The sequence below is a fragment of the Propithecus coquereli genome, unplaced genomic scaffold, assembly GCF_000956105.1.
Source record: "Propithecus coquereli isolate 6110/MARCELLA unplaced genomic scaffold, Pcoq_1.0 Scaffold28, whole genome shotgun sequence".
Lineage (NCBI taxonomy): Eukaryota > Metazoa > Chordata > Mammalia > Primates > Indriidae > Propithecus > Propithecus coquereli.
The window spans coordinates 3,909,924-3,925,096 of record NW_012148396.1 but is presented as its reverse complement, the minus strand read 5'-3'; the positions used below and the strand labels follow the sequence as shown (position 1 = coordinate 3,925,096).

The 15,173-nt window shown below is 42.7% G+C and overlaps 1 protein-coding gene across 1 annotated transcript in view; it reads left to right on the top strand.

The window, feature by feature from the left end:
• The window catches only part of ZFAT (zinc finger and AT hook domain containing), a 168,794-nt gene that overhangs the window by 49,499 nt on the left and 104,122 nt on the right, over positions 1-15,173 (top strand). The window contains exons 4-6 of the mRNA XM_012648151.1: positions 580-730; positions 5,680-7,133; positions 7,957-8,189. Of these exons, the coding sequence (XP_012503605.1) occupies positions 580-730; positions 5,680-7,133; positions 7,957-8,189 (1,838 nt within the window). The remainder of the gene's footprint in view (positions 1-579; positions 731-5,679; positions 7,134-7,956; positions 8,190-15,173) is intronic.

The window sequence follows — 15,173 nt, the reverse complement described above, 5'->3', positions numbered from 1 at the left end:
TATGAAATGTCTACTGCCATAAAAGGTCTTTGATCATTTTCCATTATAGAATTGCAGAGGTAAAGGTGACCCTGGAGATTTTCTACACCAAACCCTTAATTTTATAGGGTGGAACAGAGACCCAGAGATGTTAAAGTAACGTGATAGTTGGCACCAGACCCCAGGTGGCTTAAATTTCTGTTTACAATCTATTCCACTATTCCATACTATCTTGATGCAGCTTTAAAGTTTAACACATGCGGTCATATAGAAAACCTTGCAAGTAGCATATATACATATGTATGTGTATATATGTGTCTGTATGTATTTGATTGTTTAATAAGTAGATCAAGTGAAAATATACTTCCAGAGGACACTTAGATTAGTAGAAAACTTGCCCTTCCCCACTTCAAACACACATACACACAAACACACATGCATGGAAAGAAGTTAAAATGTGTGAACTGAAGGAAAACTAATATCTTGCACAGGTATCATATAGTAAAGAAATATACTTCAACACTGCTTGCTCTGCTGGGATGGGGTCGGTGCCCTGTTTTGGTGCCTCTCAATAAGCAATGCCTTGTATATCAATCTCAGGTGCTACCAAGATTGTTCCGGTGGAGGCTGGGCCCCCCGAAATAGGAGCTACAAATCCTGAGACCACTGCTGCAGACCTGGTGCCTCGGAGAGGGTACCAGGAGTATGCCATTCAGCAGACACCGTATGAGCAGCCGATGAAGTCAAGCAGGTAAGCTGTTGTGTTCTGTGTGACTCCAGCCAGAGGCTGAACACGAGTGGATGCCACAGAGCACAAGAAGGATTGGCGTGTTTATGTGGATTGTGTTTACAAACTTATTTGTGAAGGATATTGACTCCTTGATTTAATGGAAGAATTAATCCCTCCCTTGCAGCCCTTCATGTTTTTGGAACTGAGCACCAATTGGCTTAATGAAACTGGACCGTTTTACTTAAAGCAAACATACACTTAACCTTAATAAAAAGAAGTGTGAACGTGGTCTTAGTAAATTTGCAGATTTTTATAGCTGCACATATTATAATAAAAAAATATTTATTTCTCCCCACTTTTAAAAATAACCGAAGTATGTTGTAGAAAGTTTACACATCCTGTATGACATAAAGTTAAAATAAACCATAGTTGCTCTTTCTAGAAGTTACTACTATTGATAGTTTGGTTCATGTGCCTCCATAATTTTTTCATGATATACCAACATATATTGCTTTAATTTTGTTATTTTTTCCAAATACGAAATATTAAAAGTACTGTTTTCAATTTTTTTTTTAACTTATTACACCTCGAAAAGCTTTTAGTTTTAGTGTATATTTAAAGAATTGTGTTTGCTATTATGAGGATCTGTTGTAGTTTATATAGCCAGGTTTTGCTGTGATGGACAATACAGTGATTAACGTTTTGGTACATGTATCTTTCCATACTTCTTCCAGACTTCCTGTGGGATAAATTGCTAGATTGGAAATTGCTGCATCAAAGATGTGAACACTCAGAGCTTTAAACTGACATTAAAACTGTCCTTCAGATACTTTGGCTCAGTCGACCACCCATAGCGAATGAGTGTGTTTCTGACACTCTCCCCAGTTTGTCTTTAGCTACAAAGTCACTTAACAAACTCTGATCACCCAAAGTCTGAAAACATTCTTGCCAGCTTAGAGGAAAGACAAAGGAAGTGATTTCCCTCTGTTTCTGGAAGAGGAGAGATGACGTATTCTTGAGCAGAGTGTAAGCTTTAGAATCAAACGGACTTCAGTTCACTCTGACTCTTCTTCGTGCATTCAGGTCAACAAATTGAGCACCTATTATGTGCTGGGCACTGATGTGATATGACAAAGAGTAAGACAGACACAGTTCGTGCCCTGATGAAGCTTATACTCTATTTAACTTGAAACAAATTGCTTTGCCTCTGACATCTATTACACTATTGTAAGATTGTCTATTAGAATCTTAGTTTAGTGGTGAGAATAATTGATAAAATATATGCAAAGTATCTGGCACATGTTGCACTCTCATTAAATTGTATTATATCATGTGGTATGCTTCATTAATTTGTAGCCTGAGTCCTCTATTCTCGTAAATGTGAACAACTGAATTTATTGATGAAGTTGTAAAATAACTAATTCCTTTGGCTAATCTCAAAGAGAATTAAATCTCAAGGGCATTCTGTGTCTCAACTCCGTTTGATTTGTAGATCTTAAATAATTATCTTCACAATATTTAAAAATCTGTTGGGGAGGGGATCAGCTAAATGTTAATCTAGTTACAGGTAAATTATACTGAATATTTAATCAACAGATCTAGGCTATATTCCTGTTGTCATGTATTCTATTAATATTTTACTGTGTAAATTATAAGGTAACTATGAAAGAGACATTTTTTATATGAGGATTTTGCTTTGTAAAATACAGATTAAAAACATTTATGTTATATCATTTTTTCTCTCATAACAAATGATACATATTTATTATATAGAAAATTTTGGAAGTTCAGCATACTAAGGGAAAAAATTATATTGTAATCTCATTACCCACAGATAACAACTATTAAAATTTTTAATGTATTTCCTTCCAGCCTTTTTTATAGCACATATATTTTATAAAATTGAGTTTATATTTTATATGTGAGTTTGTATCCTGCTTTTAAAACTCAGTCACATTATACTTGTATTCCTTTATTACTCAGATTAATCACAAACCCTTTGTTCGTAGCAATGTCCTGCAATTTCATGAGGATATTACTCAACTCTCATGTTGAAGCCAGTGAGATCTTTTTAAAATGCTCACCTTGTACTTAGGAGAACAGAGGACTTCCAACACTGGCCCTGCCCACTCTGAGCCTCGTGCCCCTGCCCTAGTCCCCCTGGTTTGCTCGCTCCTGCCAGTGGCTGGGCCCTTTTCACCTCCTCGATCACTTCTTGCAGGTGCCCCTTACTCTTCCTGGGTGCCTCCCCTCCTCCTTTCTGCTCAAATGTCCTGTCCTGTCCTGAGGGAGGCCTTCCCTCTCCCCTAGACCAGCTCAGTCTGCCCTGAAGGGACTCAGGGCAACCTGCCCTTTTCCTTCTCGGCAGGGACCCTGATGGTCCTCATCCACTTGCTTTCATAGTTAGTAAGCTGGCCCGGCTCCTGCTAGAAGGTGAGCTCCAGAGAGCAGGGGTTGTGTTTGTCTGCTTTTATATCTCTATTGTCTGGAACACTTTTTTGAATGAATGAATGAGTGAAAAGTGCAAACTAGTTCCCTACCTTGGGACTTTTGAGCAGCTTCCTATTCTTAACTATTGTGAAAAATGAGCCATGAGCACCTTCCTCTGAATTTCGTATTCTTTCTTTCGGATAACTTTGCAGAAGTGAAATAAAACTGGATTAAGGTGTCTGACCTTTTAAAGTTCTGCCTAATTTTTTTCCTGAGATGCAGTGGTGAGAGTACCTCTCTTATTGAATGGGCAACAGTGGAGTGAAGTCATTTAATAGGAATTGTACAGACATCGAGGCTCTGGGCATCGGTTCATAGTGATAGTGGCTCGTGCTTGAGAGTCAAGTGCAGGCTGCTTAGCACCTTCCCCAGATGCATTGCCCTTAGTGGAAAAAGGGCACTGCAGACTTTATCACATATTTGTCTACTGATACAAAAAGTCAGAGCAAAAGATTCTCCCAAGACCATTTAGATCTTGCAGTAGAGGAGGAAATACAGTGATTTGTTTATTTAATTAATGTTATGAATCCAGGGTTTCTTTCTTCGGTGTTCTTTATACCAGTAAAATGCATTACCTTGTGATATCTTTGTCATTTGAGAAAGCTCCAAATTACTTTCCTTAAATCAGCCTTGAGCTTAGCATGCAGGCATTATAGTAACTTTCAAATTTGAATATTTTAATTACATAATGTGAATTGTACCCTCCAGTGTTTATGGATTGCAACCCATTTAAATACTAATTTAAAGACAAGGCAACCTGTATTGATGAGACATAGTTCTTTGGAGAGTTTTGTAACTATAGACTTTACAGATGCAGTCGGCACAGTTGATGGTATCTGATTAATAGCACTACGTGATTGTTAGTAGTCTAAGGTCCTTGAATAACTTAGACATGGCGGTCTAGAGGGAGCACTTATGGCCAGAAAGGACATTCTCCCTGCCTCTTTGATCTCATCTGCCAATTCCTGTCCCTGATACCTGTTGTTAGTACTTTGGTGACTGTCATTTGCTGATTTCAGAAATGAGGCTGGACCGTCTCAACAGTTGGAAGCCCCACACAGGGAGCTGTATGTGTATGATCACGTTGGTGACAGGTTGCTGCACAACAGTATTTTCAGGCCATTCAGAGGATGAGAGTGAATGTGTAGGCTCTAGAGTCAGTCTGCCTGGGTTGAAATCCTGGCTTCACTACTTACTAATTGTATGATGTTGGGCAAATACTCAGTTTTCTCACCTGTAAAATGGGTACAATAATAGCACTGGAATTAAATACTGAGATAGTGTTTGTCATATTCTAAGTACTCAATAATTGTTAGCTATTATTATTATTATTATTACCATCTCATTTAGCATACACATTGCCATATTGAAAGACACAAGAGTCAGGAGGCAGACCATGCTTTTCTTCTTCCACCATGTACACAAAATCTGACACGGTGCCTGAAACACACCGACAGGTGTTAACAAATTGCAATCATGTGAATAAATGGTGTAGGAGGTTAATAAACAATGGTCCTATTTTTCCCCATCTGAGTTCTAAACCTACCTTGATAGAGGCAGAGGAAGATGGAGAGTCACACATGAGCTCTATTACTGACAGAGCTGGGGAGAGAACAGCATGGTGTAGGCCAACACCAAGCCTCCCGTTACTGTGCTGTGGAATTAGACAGCCTGCCTCCCCACAACACAGTCCTGGACCGCTCCTGGCCAGGCTCACAGATGCCCACTTGGCAAGCATCTGCTGTGCCCCATGCTCAACACAGGCAGCACATCCGCACCAGAAGGGAGAGGCAGAGCCCAGCTCATGATTTATGGGTCCTGTTTCAAAGTCACTCTTTTCCTGGGAAGAAGTGAGAACATGGAGAAAGGCCAGGGGTCTTTCACTAATGGGAACTTACAGAAAGGGAAATAGGGTCATCCTTAACGGTTGAATGAATAGGAAAATCTGGATTATCCAAGCTGTTGGAAAGCTGGTTGTGTCTAGTCTCATGGAGCAGACAGAGTTCATTCCATTATGACTGGTCTCATTAAGACATCCCAGAATCCACACACATCAGCTTGGAACACTGCTGGTTACAGTGCACGTTGAGAACCACACATGCCTCTTCCCTCTCTTGCCTCCCTCTTTCTTGTTCCTCAAGCCTCAACCCAGACTTCTCTTTGGCAAGTTTTCCCAACCACCTTAATCCAGGTTAGAGGTCTCTTTCTCTTTCTTCCCTGCCCATATTCCTATCAACTCTTTCCACACTGTTGTGCAACCATTTGCCAACCTGTGTTCTCTCCCCGAGACTGTGTGCTCCTGGAGGACCACGACCCACACTAGTCCTCTTGTCCTGTTTGTTGAGTGAATGGATGCATCCATCCATCCTCTGGATTTAGTTCACTGTTAAGCCTCTGGTGTTTGGTTCATAAAAAGGATTTAGCATTCATGAGGAAGGTTCAAGGTCTCCGAACATAACTGTGCTGTCATCTGTTTCTAGGCTAGGTCCCACTCAGCTCAAAATCTTCACTTGTGAGTACTGCAACAAGGTCTTCAAGTTCAAGCACTCACTGCAGGCCCACCTGAGGATCCACACCAACGAGAAGCCGTACAAGTGCCCCCAGTGCAGCTACGCCAGCGCCATCAAGGCCAACCTCAACGTGCACCTGCGCAAGCACACTGGCGAGAAGTTCGCATGTGACTACTGCTCGTTCACCTGCCTGAGCAAGGGCCACCTCAAAGTGCACATCGAGCGGGTGCACAAGAAGATCAAGCAGCACTGCCGCTTCTGCAAGAAGAAGTACTCTGATGTCAAGAACCTCATCAAGCACATCCGAGACGCACACGACCCACAGGACAAGAAGGTCAAGGAGGCCTTGGATGAGCTTTGCCTGATGACCAGGGAGGGCAAGCGGCAGCTGCTCTATGACTGCCACATCTGTGAGCGCAAGTTTAAGAACGAGCTAGACCGAGACCGCCACATGCTGGTCCACGGTGACAAGTGGCCCTTTGCCTGTGAGCTCTGTGGCCATGGGGCCACCAAGTACCAGGCATTGGAGCTGCATGTCAGGAAGCACCCCTTTGTGTATGTCTGTGCTGTGTGCCTCAAGAAGTTTGTCAGCTCCATCAGGCTGCGCTCCCACATCAAAGAGGTGCACGGGGCTGCCCAAGAGACCTTGGTCTTCACCAGCTCCATCAACCAGAGCTTCTGCCTCCTGGAGCCTGGTGGGGACATCCAGCAGGAAGCCTTGGGGGACCAGCTGCAGCAGGCAGAAGAGGAGTTTGCGTTGCAGAGGGTGAATGCACTCAAGGAAGAGTCCCATCCTGGGGACACTCGGCCCGAGGAGGGACACAAGGAGCTGGAGGCCCATAGGGAAATGCCTGCCCCGGCTGGGCATCTAGACTGCACCCAGGCCAAAAGTGCAGCCCTGCCGCCCTGTGAGCTGGAAACCACTGTGGTCTCATCAGATCTGTCTTCTCATGCAGTGGTTTCAGATGATTTTTTGTTGAAAAATGATAGCTCTTCTGCTGAGGGTGACACTGCTCCTGATAAGCCCTCAGACACCCAGCACCGAGGTTCGGATCAGACTCAGGGTGAAGTAATCACGCTACTACTCTCCAAGGACCAAAGTGCTGGGCCAAACAAGGAGACCCAGGGTGCCAAGAGCCCCCCAGGGGAAGGTCAGAGAATGGCTGCCCTTCCGGACAGTGACCCCGATCCCAGCAGATGTCTCAGGTCAAACCCAGCAGAAGCCTCAGACCTCCTTCCTCTAGTAGCTGGTGGTGGGGACAGTGTCACGCACCAGCCTGACTCTTGCAAAGCTGCCCCTGAGCACCGGTCCAGCATGACTGCATTCATGAAGGTCTTGGACAGTTTACAGAAGAAGCAAATGAACACCGGCTTGTGCGAGAGGATCCGGAAGGTTTATGGAGACTTGGAGTGTGAATACTGTGGTAAGGAAAGGCAGCTGATGAAGCTCCCCTTCCCAGCAACCCCGTCCACCCCCAACACGCTGTGGTCACCTCATGTTTGGTTTGAGCCCATGGCTCTTTGCAAAGAACACCTTCCAAATGAGCCACATGCCCTCCATGGTAGATAGGAATGGGTGACCACCGTGTTGCAGTTAGCACTTGGAGTCTTTGTGGAGGCAGCTGGGATGAGCGCACAGCTGACAGTGTTGGCTTGGTCAGGTGTGTGTGCTGAGGGTGACCCTAAGCCCTCTACCAGAACTTTAACCATGAAGAATCTTTCTTCTGGCACATGACAAGTTTAAAGTCGAGCTTTAAGTTGTGGCCATGTACTAGATGAGCTGAGAAAGGTTACAAAAGTGGCAGTAGATCTCTGTAGGGAGGCCCTGAATAGCACCCTTCAGCTCACAGTGAAAGCAGGGTTCCTGATCTGCCAGGAGCTAGTCGTGCAGGAAGTAGGAAGTCCAATTCTGGACCCGGTGTCCCAGGAATGCCAGTAGAGTTTAGAGGCTCTTCGATTTATGCATGTTCATCATAGTATTTGGCACCATAATTGGTCCTCAGTAAACATTCATTTCCTCCTCTCCCAGCCCTGACATCATGCAAAAAATAGGAGCACCCTTAATATTTGCAACCTCTCACCTTTGAAAAGTAATTTCCAGACAGAGATGTGGTGGAAAGTGCGAAAGGTGACCCGGACAAGCACAAGAAGGAGATAAATATTATAGTTAAAAATAACAATAATTTAAAAAATTCAAATTCAGTATAAAAGAAACTTCCTTGTTCTCATGTGAAAATATTTTTTTAGGCAAACTTTTTTGGTACCAAGTGCATTTTGATATGCATGTCCGCACCCACACCCGGGAACATCTGTATTATTGCTCCCAGTGTCATTACTCTTCCATCACCAAAAACTGCCTTAAACGTCATGTAATTCAGAAACACAGTAACATCTTGCTGAAGTGTCCCACTGACGGCTGTGACTACTCGACTCCAGATAAATATAAGCTACAGGCACATCTTAAAGTTCACACAGCACTGGTAAGTAGCAAGCCCAAGCGGCAGCCCCGTCTCCCTTGGGTGCTCATTGCTTTCTCAAATTTATGCATATGCGGGTGTCCCTGCTGCAGGTCATCCATGTGCAAATGTCCAGCCCTGAAAACACAGAGAGGGCCTTCTCCTGAAACAGCTTTTCCCCTTACAGAAGGCTTCGCTCTGAGTTCCTTTCATAGCAAGAGTCTCTAATATGTTGAAAAAAAAGAGCAGATTGAACAAATTGTTTTCTCTGCAAATTTTTCAGCATCCAAGAATGTGTACAGAAGAAAGATCTACAGAGTAGAAATAAAGCTAGGATTCTTTAAATGACATTTTAAAGAATTGTTAATAACAGAGATAGCACTAATAGCTACTACTAAAGGTTGTTGAGCAGTTGAATTAGATAATGCCTACAAAGTGCTAGGAACAGCATTTGGTTTACAGTAAGAGCACAGTAAATGTTGATGACAACTATTGTAATATTATTAGGTTATTTATTGGGTAAACTATCTGTGAGAACATGCCTGTGAAGCACTTTTATTTTTTAAAAAAATTGTATGTTAATTCAAGGTGCTATTAATATTCACAATGGTAAATTTGTTTAGTTCTTTGGTGGGAGATCATGTAACACAATGAATGAATGTTTATTTGGCAAATTCTAATCTAACTCAAGAGGCTGACACCTGAGAGTGATTTGAGACTTCTTAAAATTGTAAAGGAGACACATTTGGCCCCAGGTGTGGTTGTTTTAATGCATGCCTTTTTATGCTACAGAGAGCACAAAATGAGACTTCAGAAATTTGATGTGCTACTGTGGTTTTCTGGCATGAAAATCACTAACACCCTAGCAGTTTGTTACTAGGGGGAAAGTCAGGGTGTTTGGGTATAGTAGGTAGGTCAGAGCACAGGCTTTGGGGTTAGATAGCAGGATTCAAACCACATCTCCAGCACATTCACAGGCTCTGTGGCCTCGGACAAGCCACTTGTCCGTTCTGAGACCTGTACAAAATATATATTTAAAGAAATATCCTTTATATACATACACACGCACACACACACACACACACACACACACACATATACACATTCATATATACACAGACACATACAAGCATGCACATATGCATTTATACAAGCCTACACACATACATACACTTATGTACATATGTGTATACATATATGTGTGTGCATATATATTTGTATATGTGTCCACATCTATGGTTATTGGGAAATAAAAATGGGATGCTCTGGAAAACTTGGCACAGTGCTTGTCATATAGTTGCATAGCAGCTGTTGCATGTCACCTGGTACTTCTTCATACACGTTCTCCCTCCCTGTCTGTCTGTCTCTCTCTTTCTCTCTCTATCTCTCGGGCGTGAAGGCATGTGGTTTGTAATTCATTATGGAACTGCTGTTCAGTTGGTACTGCTTCCAGTACTCTCTTAGGGCAGGGAAAACTGAGGTGGCAGAATTCATTAATGACTTTGCTAGAATTTCGTGTGAAGTCAAGAGGGAATGAAGCCAACATGACAACAGACTCTTGGGAGAAGTCTTGGATTGTAGCAGTCAAGACCAGAGAGCAGACTGCTGGGTTTTAACCCTGGATCCCCCATTTACCATGTGTTTAGCCTTGGGATGAGTCATGTAACCACTCTGTGCCTCAGTTTACCCATCAGATGAGGATGAAGTGAGGGAATATATGTGTCTCAGAACAGTGCCTGGCATGGGGTAAGCACTATGCCATTGACTATTGTTATAATTTATTTTCCTTACAATTTTGAAACTTGCTGCTCTGGATTCAGATTTTGAAACACAGGCTAAAAGGACAACAGGAACAACGAAGTGGTACATGAGCTTTACAATCTGGGACTGCCTATATTTTTCCATACTCGAGTTCTGCCTACCCACTGTGTGTGTCAGAGGGATTCGTGGTCAGCACCCTGGATGGTGATGCTCAGCCTCCGGGGCATGTCTCTGGGCCTCGTGGTCAACAAGGCAGTGTCAGGAATGTGCACTGAGATCTTTGATCCTCATTTCATATGCTTTCGTTCTTCTTAATATACTACCATTTAAAGAAGTTTCTCTTTGAAACTTTCTGTGGTTATGATAAGCCTTCAGAAAGGCTTAGCTCTTCAATATCAACACTTCAGAAGACATCTGGGAAGTATGTGTTGGGCGAAGGAGAAGGAACAGCTGCTGTTTTCAGGTCCTGTGCTGTCTTAATTCTCATGTCACTTCTAGGGGTTAGGGATTATTTCCTTTACTGGGCAAATTAGGAGCCTGGCGTTGTAGAGTCCTTCAGAAACTTGCCCATGGTCACACTGTCAGTAAGGGCCAGAGACAGAATTGAAGCCGTGCTCTCATCACTGCCCCAGTCTGCCCACTTTGTGGCAGTTGGTCATTAATACCAGCCACACCATTCTTGGACATTTGAACATCATCTCAAGAAATGAGGTCCAGGTAGACTTTGTCCCATGAGGGCAGGGACTGCATTGATACTTCCTGTGCTGTTAAGTGGCAATTGTGCCTTATGCTGCAATAATAAAATGTCTCTGCAAGTTACTGCAAGAGAAGAACAGCGTGCCGAATAAGGGAGTGTGACTCAGTTGACCTTATAAAAAAGGATGTTATCCTGCTTCTCATTAGCACTCACGTTTTCTTAGGAGTTGTTAAAGTTTAATTTCAATCTTTTCCTTCGCTGATATTTGCAGTTCTTCCAGTTGAGACACTTTTAAAGGTGAGCGTGCTGCCGCTGCTCCTGAAGCTGGCTGATACAGGCTGGAGGCCTCGTTCTCTACGTGCCGGGCATGGGGATTTCAAATATGAGTAGGACCTGGTCCCTGCTTTCAAGGTGCTCTTGGTTTTGTAGGGGGTTAAACAAGTCAATAGTGATACAGCATGACAATGTGGGGGACCGAGTGAAGTCAACATAGGCTTCGCTGCCCAAAGAAAAACCACCAAGAGGAGGGCCTGGAAGGAGGGGTTCTAAGGTGGATGAGTAGATTTGGGCAAGGGAAGAGGGCAAGGAAAAAATTCTCAGTAGAGTCGACAGCACAAACCCAAGGGGGAGCCTTTTGTATCATATTTATTCCAGAATATTGAATTACTAAGCATTTTCCGTGGAGCAGGTGGAACATATTGCTAGTGTAGTATGATCACATAATTTATGAAAGTAGGTTCCAGTATTTTGAGTTTAGACAACAGTTGTCTTTTGAGCCTGTAAATTATTTCTGTAATGAAGCCAAGGGTACCGAGGAAATGTTGATACAGTCAAAAAAATCTGCTTTCTCTGAATGTAGACTCTTTTGATATGATAATAAACTATCGCCAAATCATTTTTTAATAGAATTCCATATTTACAAGGAAAGTTAAGGTGGATTTTTCTGGTAACAGCTTTATTGAGATATAATTCACATACCATACGATTTGCTCATTTAAAGTATAAAATTCAGTGGTTTTTAGTATATTCGCAGAGTTGTACAACTATCCCACAATTAATTTTAGAATTTTTTCATCATCCCATGAAGGAACCCTGTACCCATCAGCTGTCATCTTTACTTCTCCTGCCTGTGCCCTAGGCTGCCACTAATCTACTTTCTGTCTCTCTGGATTTGCCAATTTTGGGCATTTCATATAAGAGGCATCATAAAATATGTATATAATACAGTCTTTTGTGGCTAGTTTCTTTCATTTATTTCATCCATGGCATAGCATGTGTCAATACTTTATTCCTTTTAATAGTTAAATAATATTCCATTGTATGGATATGCTACAGTTTGTTTATTTATCAGTTGATGGACCTTTGAAGGTGCATTTTTGGTGGTAATTTCACCAAGATGGTATTTCCATCTATAGAGTGTTTTAAATCCACCCGATTCTATCTGATTGTTTGTGAAATCAGCAAAGTAAAGCATGGAGGTTCACTCTCAGAGGTTACATGTTGATCTTTCCTTAAGGTTTCTAAAAATTATGAAGCATCTGTAGGAAAAATCACCCGTTTTTTCATCATCACCCACTAGTATTTAGCTGTGTCATCTTTGCTGTTCTTGATGCTAGTAGTGTCATCACTGCTGTGAAGTGGATAAAATTGGGGATTTGGAGGTACAGGACAGGGCTCTGGCCATAGTTCTGTGGCCTTGTCTAGACTGCTTGGTCTTTGAGCTTTATTTCTCTTTACCTGAAAGTGAAGTGAATAATACCACCCTGCTTCCTCCAGAAGGTAGCAAAGGTCCAGCAAGATAGTATGAATGTACTCTATGATGTAAAAATGCCTACAGATGTCCTTGTGGTTGGGCTGAGGACTCTGGTCATGGCCGGGTCTGGCCGGGTCTATCTGGGTCAGGACAGTGGTGCTGACTGGGAAATGGATGGAGCATGAGGCAAATCCTTGCACCAGCACAGGGCTTGGTTGCCTTACCCGTGACCCTGGAGATGGGATCAGGGATGTTGTAATTCTGGCTTGCCTTCTGCATTTGTTTCATTATTTACTGCTTTCAGGACAGATTCTCATGCAGAGCAAATACTAAGGAAATTTAAAGTAGCAAACCCCCTTCCCCCAAATGGGCCTATATCCAAGTCCATTCCAACTGCATTAGGACTCTAGGATAATTTGGCTAAGTGCCTGCTTCTGTGACTCTTACAACTGTTTCTTAGCTAAAGATGCACCTAATGATGGGAAGGAGTATGTACATTGAATATGGTTTCTTCCCACCATCTCCTCCTCGTTAGTAACTGGACGGTGTTGACTTATAGTAAAAAATGTATTGGCATTAAGGAAATATGGGGACCTAGCCAAAGTTTGTCAGTGACATTTCTGGAGCAAATCCACATTTTACAGAACTGTGCCAACTTCATAAAGGGAAGACTTGGGCAAACATGATTTTTGTAGAATGAGAAGGGGCTTCAGGTTCTGATGGACCCGAGTTGAGACTCCATATCTACTTCTGTGATTTGGGGCAAACTAAACTGCCTAGTCTTCCTGAGCCTCAGTTTTCTCATCTGTAAAAATGGAGACAAAGTACTTTCCCCTACCTCTCAGGGTTGTGAGGATTGCATTACAAAGTATATATAGAACACCCAGTTAGCATTTTCTCTCTCTCAAAAAAAATCCATTAGAAAGTTGTGAAATAAGTTTAGTGAATCACAGCTAACATATCTTAAAAATGAAACAGAATGAAAAGGAACTTATCAGCATTATTCATACATACCAAAGGTAAGTATTGTTTCTGGAGACCTTTGCTTCAGTGTTTAAATGTTTGTGTTGGTGTGTGTGCGTGTTTGTGTTGAGTGGTGCTGTCAGACCCTCCTGTGGGTCTTGTTAATAAGTCTGCAAGTCACTGACCTAAATACAGTAATTCATGACCTCGGGAACCAAAATCACATGGGGGTAATTGTTATGAATGAGATTCCTGGGTTCCCACCTCCACCGTAATTCGAGGTGGGATCTGAGAATCTGTTGTTTAAAGAAGCTCCTCCTGACACAAAAGTGTGAAACAGTAGGAGTGGAGTATATAGTGGATGTTTAAGATACACCAGTTTGTTCCCATTATTTCTGGCTTGTGTTCCTTCTCTGAAGGCCTCAAAGGTACCTGATGCTAAGGGTATTGTAGCAGTTACAGCCCAAGCTTGGAAGTTGACACACTTGGTGTTGTATTCTGACGCTAAGACTTAGAAGTGGTGCGGCTCCCCTACCTAACCTTTCTAATCTCCTTGCCTAGAAACAGGAAAAACAATTCCTGCCTCCAAGGTTGCTGTGGGAATTTAGTGAGATAATATTTGTAAGAGCCACCGCACGGTCCCAGGCACATAGACACAGGAGCAGCTCCTCCTCCTCTTCCCTCAGAGGAGGGGAAAGAGGAATAGTAGCAGTGGTTGGTCGTGGTGCATCTGTCCAGAGTCTGCTGATCTCTCACGAAATGTTTAGAATACTTGGCCTCTGTCTTTGAGAAGTGCATAGTCTCTTTTTGGCTATAGAGGTACATATATTAAAAAATTTTCTTGTAGTTGCTGGAAATAAGCTGAAATAATATTACTATGTTCTCAACAAAGCACAGAGAAATCAGAGGAAGCTGCCTCTAATACTTTTTTGGAAATAAGTGGATAAACCCAATAAATATGTATTTTTTTTTGAGTAGAGGAAATGTTATTTTACTAAAATGATTGAACATAATGTTTTTCCTTTCCAAGAGCCACAAGAATATGGTCTTTTCTTACTTGATAACAAAACGAGTTTGTTTCTGTGTCGCTCTATTTGGGGGTTTTATCCACTGCACAGGAGGCCTCAGGCTACCAGAGCTTCTTGGGAATAGAATGTCTTCATTTTAGCAAGAACTGAGACTCTGAGTTGAAGGGGCATGGCATGGCAAAACAGAGCTGCTTTCGGTGGAAAGGAAAATTCTTGAGTTCCTAAATCGAACACTTTCCTGGCTCTTTTCCAACTTGTTCAATCAACTCAATCACAATTTAAGCGTCGCTGTTCCTGTACTTTGCTGTGCTTTCTGCATACATCCTTGCTGATTGTTGGGCTCTGTGCGTTGGCACATCTCTTTCTTGATGAGCTCGTGAGCCCCTGAGGATCTCATACCTTCATCCTCAGTGCAGTGTCTGGCACATAACGGGGACCCTGTAATCTTTGAGGAACGAACGAGTGAATCCATACAGGAAAGCAGATGCTGTAACCATGGCCTTTATTCCTGAGAAATGGTTCAGAGTGGAATCCCCCACCTTTATTTTCTTAACTTGATGTCAGATATTTCATAAGTGCACTTATGCACCAGTTACATACACTTGGCAGTGGTGGGGATTACATTTGATCTTTTCCACCCAGTGCTAGTTTCAGAGTTGAGAACTGTCTAGTTCCTTGTTGGCAGGGGGCGGGGGGTGGGGGGGGTGGAGGGCGTGGCATCTGCTACTGACAGACCAAGGTGAGGTTCGCCCAGAGTGGAGAGCTGGGCTCCCAGCCGCAGGCCTGGGGCTGGCCCTGCACCCCAT